This window comes from Eretmochelys imbricata, chromosome 1 (assembly GCF_965152235.1).
Source record: "Eretmochelys imbricata isolate rEreImb1 chromosome 1, rEreImb1.hap1, whole genome shotgun sequence".
Lineage (NCBI taxonomy): Eukaryota > Metazoa > Chordata > Testudines > Cheloniidae > Eretmochelys > Eretmochelys imbricata.
In genome coordinates, this window is record NC_135572.1 from 335,415,940 (window position 1) to 335,434,273 (window position 18,334).

Consider the following 18,334-nt stretch of genomic DNA (forward strand, 5'->3'; position numbering starts at 1 on the left):
GAAGTGGTTGCCGGGTATCTCTCCATGCGCCGGCTCCTGGCAACTACCGAGAGGGTGCGAGCGAGTTCGGAGCCTCCGGCCCGGGCGCAGCTGGGAGCAGCCCCCGCCCGCCACGATGCTGAGGGGGGCAGAGGACGGGCAGGTCACCGCAGTCACCAGAGCCCTGTCCGCGGGTAGGTGCCTTCCCTGCCCCGCTCCCCACGGGCACCGCCCCCGCCGCTGCCCCGGCCTCCCCCCGCCCCGGACCTGCCGGAAGGAGCGGGGGGCCCCCGCCTCGCGTCATCTTCCGCGTTCCCGATCAGCTGCGCAGCGCCGGGTCCCGCCGCCGGGGGGCTCGGGCCGGGGAGTGACCGTGCAGCACCGCCCCGGCTTTCCCTGGCAGCTCCCTGCTCACGCCCGCCGGCTCCACGCCCGCGGCTCCGGGGGACCCTGTGTGTGACTGAGCCGCTGCTTGGGTTACGCTCCGCGCCCAGCAGCTGTACCCGGAGCGCCCACAGCTCCGCTTGTCCGAGCCACGGTATCCGTACCTCCGCGAAATGTAGAAATCCTTGGGACAGGACTGTGTCCGTGTACAGCGCCAAGCACAGTCCAGCACCCAAATGCCCCGGGTGCCAGCCAGACACATGCCCCGTCCTCCAACACACACAGACTCCTCCATCCTGAGATATGCTACCACCTGCGGCCACCATCCTGCAGACACTTAGGCATGCGCTTCACTTTATTGCCTTTGACTTCATGTAAACAATTGTAGGATCGTTAAGGGGCAAGGGTGATTTTTAGGGTTCTTACAACTGTAACAAACTTGCAGCAAGCATTGTTGCATAGGTTTCTCCAAATAAAGGTTCTGTTTTTGGAAAAGTCCTATTAGACTGACTGCTAGATTTTAAGCAATGATTGTCCAAGCCACTCCTTTAACGGGAAGCAGGACACTGCTAAACTTAAATATGTGCTGTCAGTGCCAAACCATTGGTATTTTTAGGGAATTAATGAATAAGTAGTGAAATACTGTACATAGAACATCTAATACAGTATTTTAAGATAGTCAAAAGCGAGTATTTAAACTGGTAGTTTAATTTGGGCATGCTGCACAGTAAGCAGCCCTCCCATTTCTCATAGCTATTGCTTTTATGGGATGAGGAATGCTTTTGTTTGCTGGCTGACTTTAGGACATGATCCTGCAAACAGTTACACGCATTTAACTTTACTTCTGCAAGTAATCCCACTGAAATACAAAACTAAGCACATGTTTAAGTATTTTCTGGATCAGAGCCTTTATCTGTTTAATTCTGAGCAATTTAATGTCTAAAAGAAAGAAGAGGATTTAAAAGTCACTATTATATAGTTGAGGCTTAAAATGAAGATTTTGAAAAGCTATGTTATATAAATAGAAAAGCATTTAGCTCATGAAGTGCCCTATTTTATTTGGTTTTGTTGTATTTGAACATTACCCTTTAGTGGTTTTAATGCAAATATTGCATTATTATGACAGTGAGGGCCAGAGTGTGAAATTAACCAATCTGATTTCATTGTCACAAGGGAGTTATGTGTAAAGAGTTAACAACATAAATGATAAGAGTTAATCTAAACTTCAGTATTTTACTACTAGCAAACCCCCCCCTTCATGAAAAAGGAAAGAATGTTGTTTAAAAATAGACATGTCCTTTTAATTTGATGACATTTCAATATTTGAAAATACAATAACGTACTTGGCATAAACAAAGTAGTGGACTATTCTGCAAGTTGATATAACCTTTGATACAAGTTTTATTAAATGTGAATTAAAATGTCTCCTGGTTGTGGTACCTGATTAGACATTTGGTGAAATAATTCTGGATTCAGGATGGAAAGAAAATTCTAAACCAGAATGAAGCTAAGTTTCTCTTACACTTTTGTTTACAGCTTCTGTGCTCTGTCAAGTTGAACCTGTGGGAAGATGGTTTGAAGCATTTATTAAGAGGCGAAACATAAATGTTTCTGCCTCTTTCCAGGAACTGGAGGATGAGAAAGAGCTCTCTGAAGAGTCAGGGGATGAAGAATTGCAGCTTGAGGAATTTCCTATGTTAAAAACACTTGATCCAAAGGACTGGAAGGTATACAACTAATGGGAACATTGAGTTAGTTCTTTTGCTAGAAGCATCACCACAAATTTATCTAAATACTTGTTCCTTTTCCTTTTCTCATCTGGATTTTCCAAGTTCTTTAGCCTTATAGCTTCCTTTTTGTATTCCACAGGTAGTCAGGTGACTAAGGACTGGGAACTTACATCAGCATAGCTATGTCTCCCCGGGCGTGAATAATCCAAACCACTAAGAGATGTAACTATGCTGACCTAACCACTAGTTTAGACAGTGCTGGGTTGACAGAAGAATTATTCCGTTGACCTACTTGCCACCTCTCAGGGAGGTGGATTACCTGCACTGACAGGAGAACCCCTCCTGTCGGTGTAGGTAGTGACTACACTGACGTACTACAGCAATGCAAATGCAACAGTTTAAGTGTAAACATAACCTAAATGAGGACAGTTTTACAAAGTGTCAGTAACTTACCTATTAAATAGACTGAGGCCTGGTTCATACTACATTATTAGGTTGGCTTAATTAGATCGCTCATGGCTGTAAAAACTTTCAAGCCCTGTGCAATGTAAATATACTGACCTAAGCCCCAGTGTAGACACTCCTAAGTCAAATGAAGACTTCTTCCATCAACCTAGCAACCACTTCTCAGAAAGGTGGCTACACTTCAGTGACAGAAGAACCTCTTCTGTCGCTGTAGTCACTATACTACCATGACGCAACTGTGCTGCTGTAGCGTTTTTAATGTAGACACACCCTAATAAATGCACATCAGAAGGAGCTCTTAGCCTTGACGCTCTATTTCCTGCTTAACTGGGTGTGCAATTAGTGAACTGATTGGCTTGAGATCCAGTCCTAAACCCACTAAAATCAAGTGGCACTCAGTAAGAAAATGTCGTTTTTCTTCTTCTGGGGAATCCAGGCACCTTTTCAACATAACATTTCTTGACAAATTGAGGTACGCACTCATCTGTGTTTTGTAAAATCCTATAGCTATATGAATTTGTGTTAAGCTGGATGCATTTTTATAACAATGGCTTATTTTGTAACTACTCAATTTGTAGTTAGAAATTGCTATAGTCTGTGGGAGAATTGTTCAAATTGCCTTTTTCTAATCTTTACACACAGAGAGGAGATTGCTGCCTCTCTCTGCTCCTCACGAAAGAAGCTATGGAAAGAAACCTTTCAAATAATTATGTTGGTTTGCATATGTGGTCTTGCTTTTAAAATCCATAAGAGAATTCTACTAGATTACAGGTAGCTATGGTTATTAATGTTTATATTTCTTTATCAGAATCAGGATCACTATGCAGTTCTTGGACTAGGACACATAAGATACAGGGCCGCTCAGAAACAAATCAAAGCAGCCCGTAAGTAATTGCATTTCTTATTAGTCATGTTAGAACAGAGTTTTTTATCTTGTGTATACAATTCCATATTGTAAATACAAATATGTACACTTTAAGGACTAAGAGTATATTCATTTCACTTCAGAGTGCTCACTATAAAGCTGAATTTGTTTCACTTACCGACTTTTTCATTCATCTCAGACATCTAAAACCTGCAGGTCTGAAAGTTTAGTGAATTCCAAACACCTCAGACAGAAATCTTCAGACTCTCAGCTTTCTGATCTAGCCTTGCTTTTCAGAGACAACCTTGACAATATAATCCAACTCACTCTGCAGACTCAAAAAGACATAATCAGCCTAGCTGAGAGAATAGCACTTAGAGAAACAAGATCTGGTCCACTTCAGCTGAATGGGGGGAGGATCTTACTTTTGAAGCCTATTTATGAGTACCTACATTGTAACACTGGTTAACTGTTTGTTTAATTACTGAATGTTATCAGAAAAATCTAGTTACTGCTCTTATTATTCCAGTCGTTTAAATTAACGTCACATAGGAATAAGGCTGTAACTACTGAAGTAGCATGTAATCAAAAGTTTTGTTACATATTATTTGATTTTGTGATAATTTAGATTATTGAGAAGTTTGCTTTTCCCTGATTTGAACATAAAAGGGGTGTTTACTGTGTTGTCAGCTCAAAAAGTGTTTGGTTCCTGAGGTCTGGGTCTCAGGGATAGAGCAATGTAGTTAACAACCTTTAAATTCTCATATGCTAAACTGATGTTACAATCTTCTTAATATTACAGTTAATTAAGCAATAAGACAAGCAGTTACACTGCTTAGTGACATGACACAAGCATATCATAAGGCATGAAGTGTGATTAATCTGTACAAGTCCATGTTCTGGGATGTTTTATGGCATTTATACATTTAGCAATTTAAAAAGCAGTATCTGTCATACTCTAAAATTGTAATTAGTGCTTTAAAGTAATATAGTAAAGAGAGAACTTTGCAGGACAAATAGTAAAATATTTAGCTGAACAGTATTTAAAACTGTTATGATAACTAGTTAATGACCTTTGTGAAATAAATTGATGGATTTAGGGGTAGATCCTGCAAACACTTATGCATGTGAATAAACTCATTGTCTCATGTGGGTTAAGACAATTTACTCCTGAGCAGGGCCAGCTCTAGGATTTTTGCTGCCCCAAGCAAAAAATTTTTTGGCCGCCCCCGGTTTTTTTTTGTGCCCCCCTCCCCCCCATACCTCCGGCTCCGCCCCTTCCCAACCCCTTCCCCAAATCCCCGCCTCCTCCCCGGGCGTGCCGCATTTTCCCCCCCAATTGCTTCCTGCGGCTCTCCCCCACAACCCGCCGTCCTAGCTCACCTCCGCTCTGCCTGCTCCCCTGAACACGCCACCACTCCACTTCTCCACCATCCCTCTCAGGCGACGGAGAGGCAGCACGTTCAGGGGAGCAGGCGGAGTGGAGGTGAGCGAGGGTGGGGGGGAGCGCAAGAAGTAACGGGGGCGGGTAGAGGAACCGCTCCCCGTCCCAGCTCACCACCGCCGCCTTCCCTGAGCGCGCCGCCACTCGGCTTCTCCTTCCTCCCTCCCTGCCAGGCTTGCTGCGCGAAAGAGCTGTTTCGCATGTGGCAAGCCTGGGAGGGTGGGAGGAGAAGCCGAGTGGCGGCGGTGCACTGAGGGGAGCAGGTGGAGCGGAGGCAAGCTGGGGCAGCAGGGGCACATTTCTAGGGGCGGCATGGCTGGCGCCGGAATGCTGCCCCTAGAAATGTGCCGCCCCAAGCACCTGCTTGATTCGCTGGTGCCTAGAGCCAGCCCTACTCATGAGTGTAAATGTTAGTTATGTTCGAAGTGGTTATGTTCACATTACATGAACCACCATCCCAATTAACGCTAATTACCATTAGCTGTTTTGACAGAAAGGCCAAGGACTAAATAGTCCAAGGAGCCTGCAATACCCTCTCCTCAGAGGTGGTCCTATCAAAACAGAGTTAGGGCATATTGGATTGAAAATGAGAGTTTTCACTCTTGAGTCATGCACTGTTCCTGTTCTGTGAATTAGAGGCTTTAATCTGGTTCCTTTCACAAGCCGTAGATTTATGTAATCACTCCAGTACTGCTTCATATATCTGGTAAATGGGGTAAAATGCATTTCCTGGGCTGGTTCCAGTACAACTTTGAATGCTGCAGAGTTCTGCCACTGAAGGGAGGCTGCAGCTAGAGCTTGTAGCAGAGCTGTTAAAGTAACTATATACGGTTTCCTCCTGGAAGTCTCCACTACAGTCCTTTGGTCTTCAACTTCAGTAAATATTTCATATTCAGTTTAGGCCTTGATCCTGGCACACATGCTCAACTTCATGCACTGTGAATAAAATTAAGCATATACCTAAGTCTTTTCAGGATCATGGCCTTAGTTATTTTCCTTAAAAACTGAATCTGTAAAGTTCTGCAATGAGACTCCTATTAAGGGGCACCGTTGGTTTAAAAGTCACATTCTGTCTAAATTATTTTTACCTACTCTAGTTACAAGTAAAACCTAATATTGTAAATTAAAGAATTTTTGTATTTATTTTAGCAGTTTTTGATTTTTTGCATTTGACAGCACTTTGTACAAAGTTTGTTTTATAGTTTTTCCTCTGTAGTCAGTAAGAGCCCAGTCCTGCAAGTTACTCCATGCAGACCCCTGTGCCCCTGCAGAACTCATTGCAGGTTTAGGGCTGCAATCATTTGGAAGATGCCAGGGGTTTGGAATGTTAGAAGTCCCAGAGAAAGTGGTGCTGGTTCCAATTGATTGGAAAGAGAGAGGTAAAGATAGTCTGTAGTTATGATTATTTTGTGTCCTGGCATAGGATGGATACTAAACATTTTTTAACTAACACTAAATTCTAATTTTCAGTGATATTATTATATTCAGGAGGGTCTATTTTCTCATTTTGGTTTCCTTTCTGATACTTAAAAAAAAAATCTGAATGAAGAAATGCAGATCGTGACTACGGTGCTGTTTTGTTTATTTTCCTAATTACAAAGTGAAACGTAGGTGGTGTAACGTGTCTGAACTCAACTTATTTGTTGCTAGATAAAGCCATGGTTTTGAAACATCATCCAGACAAGCGAAAAGCTGCAGGGGAGCAGATAGGTGAAGGTGACAATGACTATTTTACCTGTATAACTAAAGGTAAGAGAGTTGGAGGAAAATGTAACAGTGCTCGTTTAATCTGATGTGAAGTATTTTCCTCTTTGCACAGTTTGATCGTTAGCTGTAAAACCAGAAAAAATGTAGTTTACCATTTTATCAAGTTGTTTCAAGAAGTAGAATCAAATTAAAATAGCTTTCCTTCTGTTGGAAACAATTCTAGAATAGCTCCTCTTATTTCACAGCTGACCTACAGAGTATCAGTTTCCCATTTCATGTGAAGTGATAGGAGAGGGCAGTTAAAGTAGATTCTTATAGCAGTATATACTAACATGAACCAATAAAAGTAGCCATGTATCTCCTAAAATAAACTGGCATACTACTATGCAAGGTAATAGACCAATTTAAAGGGGAGAAGTCACTAGCGGTACTAGGACCTGACTTCTCGTGCATCTGCTCTGCCAGCTGAGCTAAAGAAGCCGATACCTTAGCTCAAGTCAGCAGACACTGTTATCTATTACCCATAGTTGTCAAGCAAAGCAAGGTCTTGTACTCAATTCAATAGTATTTCTGTGTCTATAACATGATAGATAACTTTGGAATACGGCATCTGATCAATTCAAAACTTCCAGGGAATAGTCTAGGCATTAATAGGCATAACCTTGTCAAGCTGGTCAGGAGTTTTTCAGCAAAATGTTTTTAGTCAAAAAATGCCAATTCACTAAATCTGAAACTCTTCACGGGAAAGAATCAGTCCTGACAAATTTCTGTACTTGAAAATTTTGAAAAAAGTTTTGAAATGTCATGAACATCCCATTTTGAAAACAAAAAATCTTGTTTTTCTGGTTCAAAATAACTTTCATTTTGAAATTTAAGTTAATTACAGTACAAACTTCTGTTAAATGTCAAAATTCAAATGAAACTTTAAGAATTACCTAACAAAATGTTTTGATTGACCTCAAGTGATTTTTTTTTTTTTTGATTGTGAAAATTTATGATTTCTCATCCCAGTTTGAGATGGGGAAAAATTTCTGACATCTCAGAATTTTTTGTGAGATAGGAACATTGTTTCCCATCCAGCAATATGACTCTACTGATTTTGGTGCAAAATGGAATACTGGAAAAGCCTGATTCAGGGGGAAACTACAGTCCCAGACAGCGTGGTGCTGCTGTATGGGGAGATTGTCCATATCTTGCAGTCTAGTAGAAATAACAAAGCCTAAGAGGGAGGGTTTGTAGAGCAGAAGCAGGACCAAAGGGTGGGGCAGGGAGCAGAGGCCACAGGGATAGGGCAGTGTCTGTGGGAGAAGTGGGGACCTGTGGGGAAGGGGGAAATGAAGAAGGGACCTGGGGGTGAGTGGTGGTGGTGGTGGGGTGACAAAGCAGGGAGCCAAAGGGAATAGGAGTGGGGGTAGATGGTGATGAGGGAAGCAGGGACGTGGCGCAGGGGAGCTGGGCTGATGGGTGTGGAACCTGGGAGAAGAGTGGACAGAGGAGGGGGGGCACACAGACTCTGACAGGAGGGAATACAATGTAGGCTGCAGGGATGAGGGAAATGGTTGGGGGGGAACAAGAGGGGGACACATGGCCCCAGGCATAAGGAAGTGGTGGGGCAGTTGCGGGTAGTCCCTAAAATGGAGGGGGATGAGAGGGTGGCATGTAGGAAGGCTGTGGGGTAGAATGGAGGGATGCTCCAAGCCCCTGTCTACATAAGCTGCAAAATGAATGACCTCCTAGATTTTAATGGCCATGTTAGAATGCTGCTTAATGCTCCATTTTGAAGTCTCGGTGACACACTTGCAGCAGAAACATAAGTACTCCGGTCAATAGCTCTTGTTATTGCCTCTGATGCTGTAATCAGAATCGCACAGGCAATTCCTAGGGAAGTCCATGGGGCACCACACAGGCACAAGGGCCTGTCTACATGGATGTGGTTGCAGAATTGAGGCCTAACGGAGATTCACCTGAACTCCCAGTGCACTGGACTGAGTTTATCATTACACAGTTTGTTTAACATATAATTAGTTTTGCCATTTATAGCTGTACTTTAAGGGTTCAATTTGTTGGCTGTTTTTTATAAGCTTTTTCCTCCTCTTCAGTGTTTTGTTACTCACCATTTGCAGGAGCTGACAGCAAAGTTCTTGCAATCACAACAACAAAAATGTTAGAAGCACAGAGGTCTAAAGTATGGTGATTTTTTTGTTGTTAAATGTTCAGAATTTTATCTATAACATTTCCTCCAAGAAGCTCCGGTATGTACCTTCATCTCCAACCTGGTGTTTTATGGCCTTTAACCTTTTTTCTCCAGCTTATGAAATTTTGTCTGATCCTGTGAAGAGACGAGCATTTAACAGCATAGATCCTACTTTTGATAACTCTGTACCTTCTAAAAGTGAAGCAAAGGAAAATTTCTTTGAAGTGTTTTCACCAGTTTTTGAAAGGAATGCCAGGTGAGCTATGTCACAGTCATTCAGGCTCCCATCACCATTGCATGGGAATCGGCCATTTGCAATTCCATATGGCATTATGTTTGTAACTAGTGGGTTCTTTCCCCAAGATTTTAAGTGCGGCTAGGTTGCATAACGATTTAGCAAGAGTTTATTATAATTATGTCTCAGGATAACGGCTCCTGTATTCCTCTTCCGTGGTTTCCTCAAGGGAACCAACTTAAGGTTTCCATCTCCCAGCCGTCACTTCTCGGGTGGAGACCCCCGTCTCTCTCCCTCTTGACCAGGGTTTTAAGGCTGAACAGTTCCCTGCCTTACACTGATATCCCCAGCAAACCAGTCTGCTTGAAAGCCAGCACTCTGCTTTTCTTTTCTCTTCTTTCTGAGGGCTATGAACAGTGTATTGCCAGCAGTGACAAGATACCATAGAGCTCTTTCTAAGTAGGCACATTTATTGTTATGGTAAAAGCATTACAGAGAAAGTATATAAAAAATAATAAACAGATTTAAATACAGACTAAACAAAGCAAGGTTCACCCATCGGTCTTATGGGGCCCTCATAGGCCAAAGTCTTTCCAACACTTCCACAAAGGTTGGGGCCTCTTTTGGGTATAAGGTATTGTCTGTTTGGATCAGAAAGAAGGGCCTGAGTCAGTGTAAACACAGCCTTTTTCTATCAAAAGTCCTTTCTTTGTTTGTTGGTCTCTGGAAAACTCAATTTGAACCAGTATATGCAATTCTACCAGGGGGTTGTATCTATCTTGAAGTGTTTACAACCTGAGTGATTTGCCTTAATCAGCCCCCACTGTTTTTGGTTCCTGGAGGAGTTGTGGTAAGCCTCCCTCCTGAAATTGTGTATAATCCCTGGCCCATAGTGATACATAAATTTAATACACTGTGGTCCCCAAATATATTGCATGAGATTGCAATTAGGGCTGTTGATCAATCGCAGTTAACTCCCACAATTAATTAAAAAAATTAATTTTGATTAATTGCATTGTTAAGCAATAGAATACCAAGTGAAATTTATTAAATATTTTTGGATGTTTTTCTACATTTTCAAATATATCGATTTCAGTTACAGCACAGAATACAAAGTATGCAGTGCTCACTTTATTTTTTATAACAAATATTTGCATTGTAAAATTGATAAATGAAATAGTATTTTTCAATTCACCTCATACAAGTACTGTAGTGCAATCTCTTTATCATGAAAGTGCAACTTACAAATGTAGGGTTTTCTGTTACATAACTGCACTCAAAAACAAAACAATGTAAAATTTCAGAGCCTACAAGACCATTCAGTCCTCCTTCTTGTTCAGTCAGTCGCTAAGAGAAACAACTTTGTTTACATTTACAGGAGATAATGCTGCTTGCTTCTTAATTACAGTGTCACCTAAAAGTGAGAATAGGCGTTTGCATGGCACTGTTGTAGCTGGTGTCGCACCTCCTCATTCTCTCAGCAGAGTGACACGCTTCCCTTTCGCCCAGAATTTAAGCATAGCTGGTGATTTCCTTTGTTGGCTTATTAATCAGTTGCTTCTCTCTGCAAGGTTGCTGTTGCATTGTGACACTGTCTCTATGTGTATTCCAAAAAACCCCATGTAATAGTTAACTAGCAAATAGGAACCTAGACTCAGTTTAATTCACTTGTATTCTATATGACTCAGTTTTACGGCCTTTACAACTTTCATTTTAAACAAGGTTCAGTTCATTGTTACAGATGGTCAAATAAGAAAAATGTTCCTAAACTGGGGGACATGAACTCTTCATTTGAAGATGTGGATGCATTTTATTCATTCTGGTAAGTAAGTTAATGCTTCGGTTTATAGATAAGGTACTGTCACTTTAAAAATGTGGTATAGTGGATGTTCATCCTTGGTTGAAGTCTCCTCTGGGCTGGTAGTGGTCTAAAGTGACCCAGTGGCTCTTTGATGCCTTATATGAAATGAATTGGTTTCACTCTAGTTCATAGTTAATATGTCTTCCACATAAAACCACCACACAGTTGGCACCCTTGTTGGCAATCTGACCAGAATGGCCAGGGTTTGAATGAATGTGGAGACGAGGCTACCTTCCCACCCCTAGAAAATCCAGTCTGTGAATTACTACAGGCAACTCCACCCTGTGCTCTTCGAGGGAGAGCCACCCCGCTTACACACACTGGCTCTGTAATAACAATTTCAAGAAGTAATGCTGAGTCAGATTTGTAGAAAGGATTAATTAACAGCAATTTGCAACATACACCCTGTAATCTAGTTTGAGCTAAAGTTGACTGGCACTTGAAAAAAAAGTAACAAATTGCAGTACCAGTCAGTTTATACACAGTCAACTCTGTGTCTTTCCCCTAACCTGTTCTCCTGATGTGAACATCCAATGATTTCTTCTTCTGTCCTCTGTTCTAGGTGAAATAAATCTAGTACTTCATTTCTAGGTTGCTTTCATCTTTACTCTTTGTCAGTTTGTGTATGACACTTCAGCAGGGGAAGGGATGTCTCGTTGCTAAAGCAAAGACCCCAGTGTAAGGAGACCTGGCTTCTATTTCTGGCTTTGCCAAGATTCCCTGTGTGGCCTTGAACTTCCCCTCTGTAAAACAGGGATAATGATAATTGTTTGCTTACCAATTGCTTTGAGATCTTTGATTGAAAGGCACAATAGAGAGATAGTACTAAGAACAAATACTCTGCTACAACTAGTGTTTTCTTCATAAAACAAAGGCTAAAACATTGACATAAGACTGGGTGGATAGGCAGTTTCTATAAATGGAAGAAGACTTAAGAAAACCACAGACGCTAGTTAACTCAGAGGGTCTCTGGCATCTAAGTAAACAGAGCTAAAATACATTTAAACAAATTTAAAAACAATGCTTTGCAACTGGACTGACAGCTTTTATTTCTATAATATTTACAAATAGCTTGTCTTGAATTTGGCAAGTTGACAGAAGGCAACAATGTTGGTCTAACTATACTAAAACCTAGCATTAAAAATGCAGACATTTTAAAAATGGCTTTATCTTTTTATTTTATCAGAAATTGTGTCTCTCACCTGCATTGTTTTAATTTTGCGTTTACTATAGGTATAATTTTGATTCTTGGAGAGAGTTTTCTTATTTAGATGAAGAAGAAAAAGAAAAAGCAGAATGGTATGTAAGTAAAAAGTCTTTGATAAGGGACTAACTGATTATTACAGCAAGACTTTTCACCTTGTAGTTAGGCTGTAAATCAGGGGAAGGAAGGAAGGAGAGTCTAGTTATTAGAGTGTGGGACTGGAAGTGAGGAGTTCTGAGTTTTATTCCAGGCTCTGCCACAGGCTTGCTGTGTGATCTTGGACAAGTCACACTCTGTGTCTCTGTTTCCTCATTGGTAAAATGGGAATAATTCTTGCCTAAGTCACAGGTGTGTTTATGAAGTGCTCTGAGATCTTCTGGTGTCAAGTGTTTATTTCTTGTACATTTGTGTAACTTCAAGCTCTGATCTCAACAGAGCTCAAAAGCAGAACTGGGCAAGGGTGGTAGTGATGATTCAGTACGTATCGCTCTCCTCTCTGAATCAGCACTGATTTAATACTCTGCTCTGAGGATGGAAGTAATACTGTTTGTATTTAGACAGCAAGCTGTTGGCATCTTGATGCCACTAAAGATCCCATGTTTCAGAGTAGCAGCCGTGTTAGTCTGTATTCGCAAAAAAGAAAAGGAGGACTTCTGGCATCTTAGAGACTAACCAATTTATTATAAAATTATAAAATTTATAAAATAAATTGGTTAGTCTCTAAGGTGCCACAAGTACTCCTTTTTTTTTAAAGATCCCATGACACTCACAGGAGTAGTGATATTACTGAATTGTCCTGACCAAGTGCCAATTGTTAATTACATTCTACCTACTTTAACCTTCCTGAAGTTGTAATTCATAGATTCACAGAGTTTAAGGCTAGAAGGGACTCTTAGATCATATAGTCTGATCTCCTATATATCGCAGGCCATTAAATTTTACCGACTTACTCTTGTATTGAGCCCAGTAATTTGTGTTTGGCTAAAGCATATCTTCCAGAAAGGCATCCAGTCTTGATGTGAAGGCACTCACATCATTCTGTATGACTGCCCTACCCTAATCCTTAATAACCATTCCACCAATCTTTGTGTCATTCATAAATTTTATCAGCACTGATTTTATATTTGCTTCCTGAGCATTGATGAAAATGTTGAATAGTGTCTGGCCTATGACCGATCCCTGCGGAACCCCACTAGAAGCACCCCCATTTGATGATGATTCTTCATTGATTACTAATTTTTGAGATCACTGAGTTATTTAGTTCTTAATCCATTTAAAGTGTGCATTAATATTGTATAGTGCTATATTTTTAGTCACAACATTGTACTGTACTAAGTCAATTGCCTTACAAAAGTCTAAGTATATTACCTTACCCACCTTGTCTCTATTATATTTACACAGTCACCTTTATCAACCAAACTTGTAAACTTGTCAAAGAATGAAATAGGTTTCAGAGGGGTAACTGTGTTAGTCTGTATCAGCAAAAAAAAAACAACAAAAAGAAACGAGGAGTCTTTGTGGCACCTTAGTCACTAACAAATTTATTTGGGCATAAGCTTTCATGGGCTATAACCCACCTCATCAGATGCATGGAGTGGAAAATACAGTAGGCAGGTATAAATACACAGCACATGAAAAGATGGGAGTTGCTTTACCGAGTGGGGGGTCAGTGCTAACGAGGCCAATTCAGTTAGGGTAGATGTGGCCCATTTCCAACAATTGACAAGAAGGGGTGAATATCAATAGAGGGGAGATTACTTTTTGTAGTGCTAACAAGGCCAATTCAGTCATGGTGGATGTGACCCAGTCACAACAGTTGACAAGAAGGTGTGAGTATCAACAGAGGGTGAAGGCTCTAGGCGACTCCCTGGAAGTGGCAACATGCTCAGGTGGTCCCCAGGGCCAGCCACACCGGCCATTGCTCAGGCAGTCTCGGGCCAGCTGCCTGGGGCCACCTCAGCAAAGGCTGGTGCAGCTAGCTGTGGGGCTGCCCGAGCGGCTGGCTGCGGAGACAGTCCAGCAGCGGCCGGTGCGGCTGTTCCTGGGGCAGTCTGAGCAGCTGGCCCTGGGGTTGGCCACACCAGCCACTCCAGATGTCACAGAGGTTGCAGAAAGTCATGAAATCTGTTACTTCCACGACCTCTGTGACAGATACGGAGCCCTAACTATAATATAGGTGTATATCTGGTTGGGAAAACTGTTCCTATACAGTAGTTATCAGTGGTTCACAGTCAAGTTGAAAGAGGATATTGAGTGGGGTCCCACAGGGATCAGTCCTGGTCCTGGTTCTGTTCAATAGCTTCATAAAAAATTTAGATAATGGCATAGAGAGTACATATATATAGTTTGTGGATGATACCAGGCTGGGAGGCAAGTGCTCTGGAAGATAGGATTACAATTTAAAATCATCTGGACTGCAGAAATGGTCTGAAATAAATAGGGTGAAATTCAATAAAGGACAAATGCAAAGTTTAGGAAGGAACAAACAATTGCCCATATACAAAATGGTAAATGACTGCCTAGGAAGGAGTACTGTGGAAAGGATCTGGAGGTATAGTGGATTCACAAGTTAAATATGAGTCAGCAGTGTAACATTGTTTCAAAAAACCAAAACATCATTCTGGGACATATGAGCAGGAGTGTTGTAAGCAATACATGAGAAGTACTCCATCTGATAAGATGTATCCAGTTCTAGGTGCCACATTTCAGGAAAGATATGGACAAATTGGAGAAAGTCCAGAAGAGAGCCAAGATGATGATGATGATTAAAGGTCTAGAAAACATAGCCTGTGAGGAATGAGTGAAAAAACTGTTTTTGTTTAGTCTGGAGATGAGAAGACTGAGGGGGAACATAATAGTTTTCAAGTACATATAAGGCTGTTACAAGGAGGTGAAAAATGGTTCTCCTTAACCCCTGAGGATAGGACAAGAAGCAATGGGTATAAATTGCAGCAAGGGAGGTTTAGGTTGGACATTAGGAAAAACTTCCTAACTGTCAGGATGGTTAAGCACTAGAATAAATTGCCTAGGGAGACTGTAGAATCTCCATCGGTGGAGGTTTTTAAGAACAGGTTAGACAAACACATGTCAGGAATGGTCTAGTTAGTCTTTCCTTGAATGCAGGGGCCTGGACTAGGTGACCTACTGAGGTCCTTTCCAGTCCTTCACTTCTATGAGCCTATGATTGCTGAACTGTCTTTTATGTTAGACTATGTAGTGTGGTTGAGCTGTTGTGCAAGGGTTTGGGGTTTGCACTTGAGCTTTGTGGGCCAACAGCTTATGCTTTTAAGTCTGCTTTTACTACAGTTGAAATGTGAAACGTCTGCAAATTGGTTCTTGTAATGGAATTCCTGACAGACCATTAACAATGCTGGTGATTGGCAGAGCTGAACTAACACCATGCCTTCCAATTTGTAGTCGAGATGAGAGGAGGTGGATAGAAAAACAGAACAGAGCAGCCAGAGCACTGAGGAAAAAAGAAGAGATGAACAGGATAAGGACATTAGTTGGTAAGTATAAATTCTGCCTTTTTAAGAAGAGGCGTTTGATAACTAGCAGTGAAAACGTTTAGTGTCCCCTTTCATGGACACAATGCTTTGTTTCCTCTGCTAGACACTGCATACAGCTGTGATCCTAGAATAAAGAAATTCAAGGAAGAAGAAAAGGCAAAGAAAGAAGCAGAAAAGAAAGCAAAGGTAGAAGCAAAACGAAAAGAACAGGAAGCCAAAGAAAGAGTAAGTTTGTAAATTATTTATATGGGTTGAGAAACTCCGAGACTTAAATGTATCTGATCGCCTGCTTCAGCTTCCAGATCTGATAGAGGCCACACACTGAAAATTACACCGAGGCCTGAGACTTGCTATTTTCCGTCTTGTTCTAGTGCCAAAAAGGCACTGCTATATTGAGTGACCAGTGACCCTTTTATCACTGAGAGTAAGATGTGGGCAGAACACAGCCCTGGCAGCCAGGAACTTCTAAAATCAAATCCCTGTTCAGTGCAGACTTTCTTTATTGCCTCAAGAAAGTCCCGTTAACATTTGTGGCTTAGTTGCCCCTCTGTAAATTGAAATAATTGCTTACTTTATGGGAGTGCTGTATGGACTGATTGGTCATTATGTGTAAATCCCTTTGAAGATGAGCAGCATCATGCACTTGCTAATGCTAGCAATCTGTGAGATAGCTGCTGCTAGAATCTTAGTGTGATTGAAGAGGTTGGGAAGTAAAAGATGCTAATCCAAATGGTATGATATTAAAAATCCTATTTTGCAGTCCGCCAGCAATAGCACCTCAGAAGAGCAATACAAATGCTTAAAGAACCATTAGATTTTTCTAAGGACTGGTCCTGGAACAGGAATAAGATTTCTTCTAAAATGTAAATCTGCAGTTGTTCGTGTCCACACTACCCTCCTTGGGTCAGTGGGGCAGATCCTCACCAGGAGCGCTTCCACCAACCTGAGAAGGGCAGTGTGGGGAGCTGAGAGTCCAGTTTCTCAGCTCTGCTGACAGCTCCCTGCCGGGAGCCTGGTTGCCCCACAGGCTCACAATGGGCTTCCCCCCCCTTTACTCCCCATTCCCTGCCAGGAGTTGGGGAAGGCACCTGAGGCTTCTCACCCCCAGGGAGCGGGGTCCAGCTGCCTTGGCTCTCCCCTCCTACTGCGGGAGCCAGGCAGCCTTGTTATTTTTACTGCTCATCCAGAAGCCCTGGCTCCGAGTGAGGGGAGGAGCTGCCAGGGCTTCTCAAGCTGTCCAGCTCTCCAGAGGAATGGGGGCAGCTGGGTTCTAGCTGCCCGGCTGTCTTGTGAATTTCATGACAGGAGATGTGAAATTGACAAGACAGCCAACAGTGGATGTGAGGGACACTGTGTCTACACAGATAATGGATCGCCCTAACTACACCAACCTAAGTCTTATGCCTCTCGTGGAGATGGAGTTGTTATGGCAGTGCAGTAGGGCACTTTCATCGGTGGGTGGAAGGCTATGGTGTAGATGCTGACATAATTAGGTCAACATAAGCTACCTTATTAAAGTTGACTTAACTGTGTAGTGTAGACCAGCCCTCAGAAACTGGGTATCTTCAGTGCTAGTGAGGTATTTGTTAATTAATGCCAGGCAGTGTGTGTGTTTGTGCTTGCACATTCACCTTTTGTTTATTTCTTAAATGGTCAACCTTCCAAGCATTTAAGTATTGATAGTTTTATTCACCTTGTTAAAGTAGTACATCTTGTGCATCTTACACCAGAAGACCTACTAATTTTTTCCCCTTTGATTGCAGCAAAGACAAGCAGAATTAGAAGCAGCACGGTTAGCTAAAGAGAAGGAAGAGGAAGAAGTTAGACAACAAGCATTGCTGGCAAAAAAAGAAAAAGATATACAGAAAAAAGCAATTAAGAAGGAAAGGCAAAAATTGAGAACAACATGCAAGGTATAGATGTCACTGTAGCTGAATATAGACTGTATTAAGGAAATTGTCACACCCGGTTAGACCAGAACTTTTCCTTTCATGCCAAATCACTCATGTATGTTTATCCTTATAAATCAAGGTGGAGGGTGGAAATTGTGTCCATTAAGTAAAAGTGTATTTTCTCCATGTATCAGAATAAATGTCATTATAGATTTTTTTATTTTATTTTTTTAATACAGATTCACAACATGAAGAGATGCTTTGGTCTGTAAAGGCAAACCAATGTAGCTTTATGAAGACTATCAACTAAAAAGCAAAATATAAAAGTACACACCCATACTCCAATTTCAGTTACATGAAAAACATCCAATTTATTTTAAGGCTATTCAGCTACAGTTATAGTAAGAACAGAGGAATGTGTGTGTTTTGAGATGCTCTTTGAATTTCATTGTCCTATACCTTCAATGGAAAACCTGTATTTCTGCTTTCAGAACTGGAATTACTTTTCTGATAATGAGGCAGAGTGTGTTAAAATGATGGAAGAGGTGGAAAAGCTTTGTGATCGTCTTGAACTAGCAAGGTACATTTTCCTGACCCTCTTTGCTCTACATTTTGATATCCATCTCTCTACTAGATCTCCAATATAACTTAACAATTTATTTTTAGCCTGCAATGCTTGAATGAAGCACTTACATCCACGACAAGGGAAGGAGGAAAGGCTGCTGTAGAAAAACAGGTAATTCTACATGGTGTCAAATCAATGTAATGAAAATATTTAGATTAACTAAGTTTACCTGTCTGACAGCATCTAAACAAGTTGGATATTAACTTAAGATATGCATCTTTGATTGAGTTCTTTACATGG

At 41.5% G+C, this 18,334-nt stretch overlaps 1 protein-coding gene across 4 annotated transcripts in view; it reads left to right on the forward strand.

The window, feature by feature from the left end:
- Window positions 1-18,334, forward strand: part of DNAJC2 (DnaJ heat shock protein family (Hsp40) member C2) — a 23,081-nt gene continuing 4,747 nt past the window's right edge. The window contains exons 1-12 of one of the 4 annotated variants that reach the window (XR_013348182.1): window positions 1-173; window positions 1,900-2,090; window positions 3,367-3,442; window positions 6,518-6,616; window positions 8,883-9,024; window positions 10,745-10,825; window positions 12,098-12,163; window positions 15,486-15,577; window positions 15,681-15,802; window positions 17,341-17,490; window positions 17,961-18,049; window positions 18,136-18,205. Coding sequence is in view for 3 of the 4 variants with exons in the window: in XM_077835854.1 (XP_077691980.1) it covers window positions 116-173; window positions 1,900-2,090; window positions 3,367-3,442; window positions 6,518-6,616; window positions 8,883-9,024; window positions 10,745-10,825; window positions 12,098-12,163; window positions 15,486-15,577; window positions 15,681-15,802; window positions 17,341-17,490; window positions 17,961-18,049; window positions 18,136-18,205 (1,236 nt within the window). In the remaining variant the exon portion in view is untranslated. Of the gene's footprint in view, window positions 174-594; window positions 705-1,899; window positions 2,091-3,366; window positions 3,443-6,517; window positions 6,617-8,882; window positions 9,025-10,744; window positions 10,826-12,097; window positions 12,164-15,485; window positions 15,578-15,680; window positions 15,803-17,340; window positions 17,491-17,960; window positions 18,050-18,135; window positions 18,206-18,334 lie in introns of those variants that run through there. The other 3 variants (XM_077835854.1, XM_077835873.1, XM_077835863.1) reach the window with 3 other exon arrangements.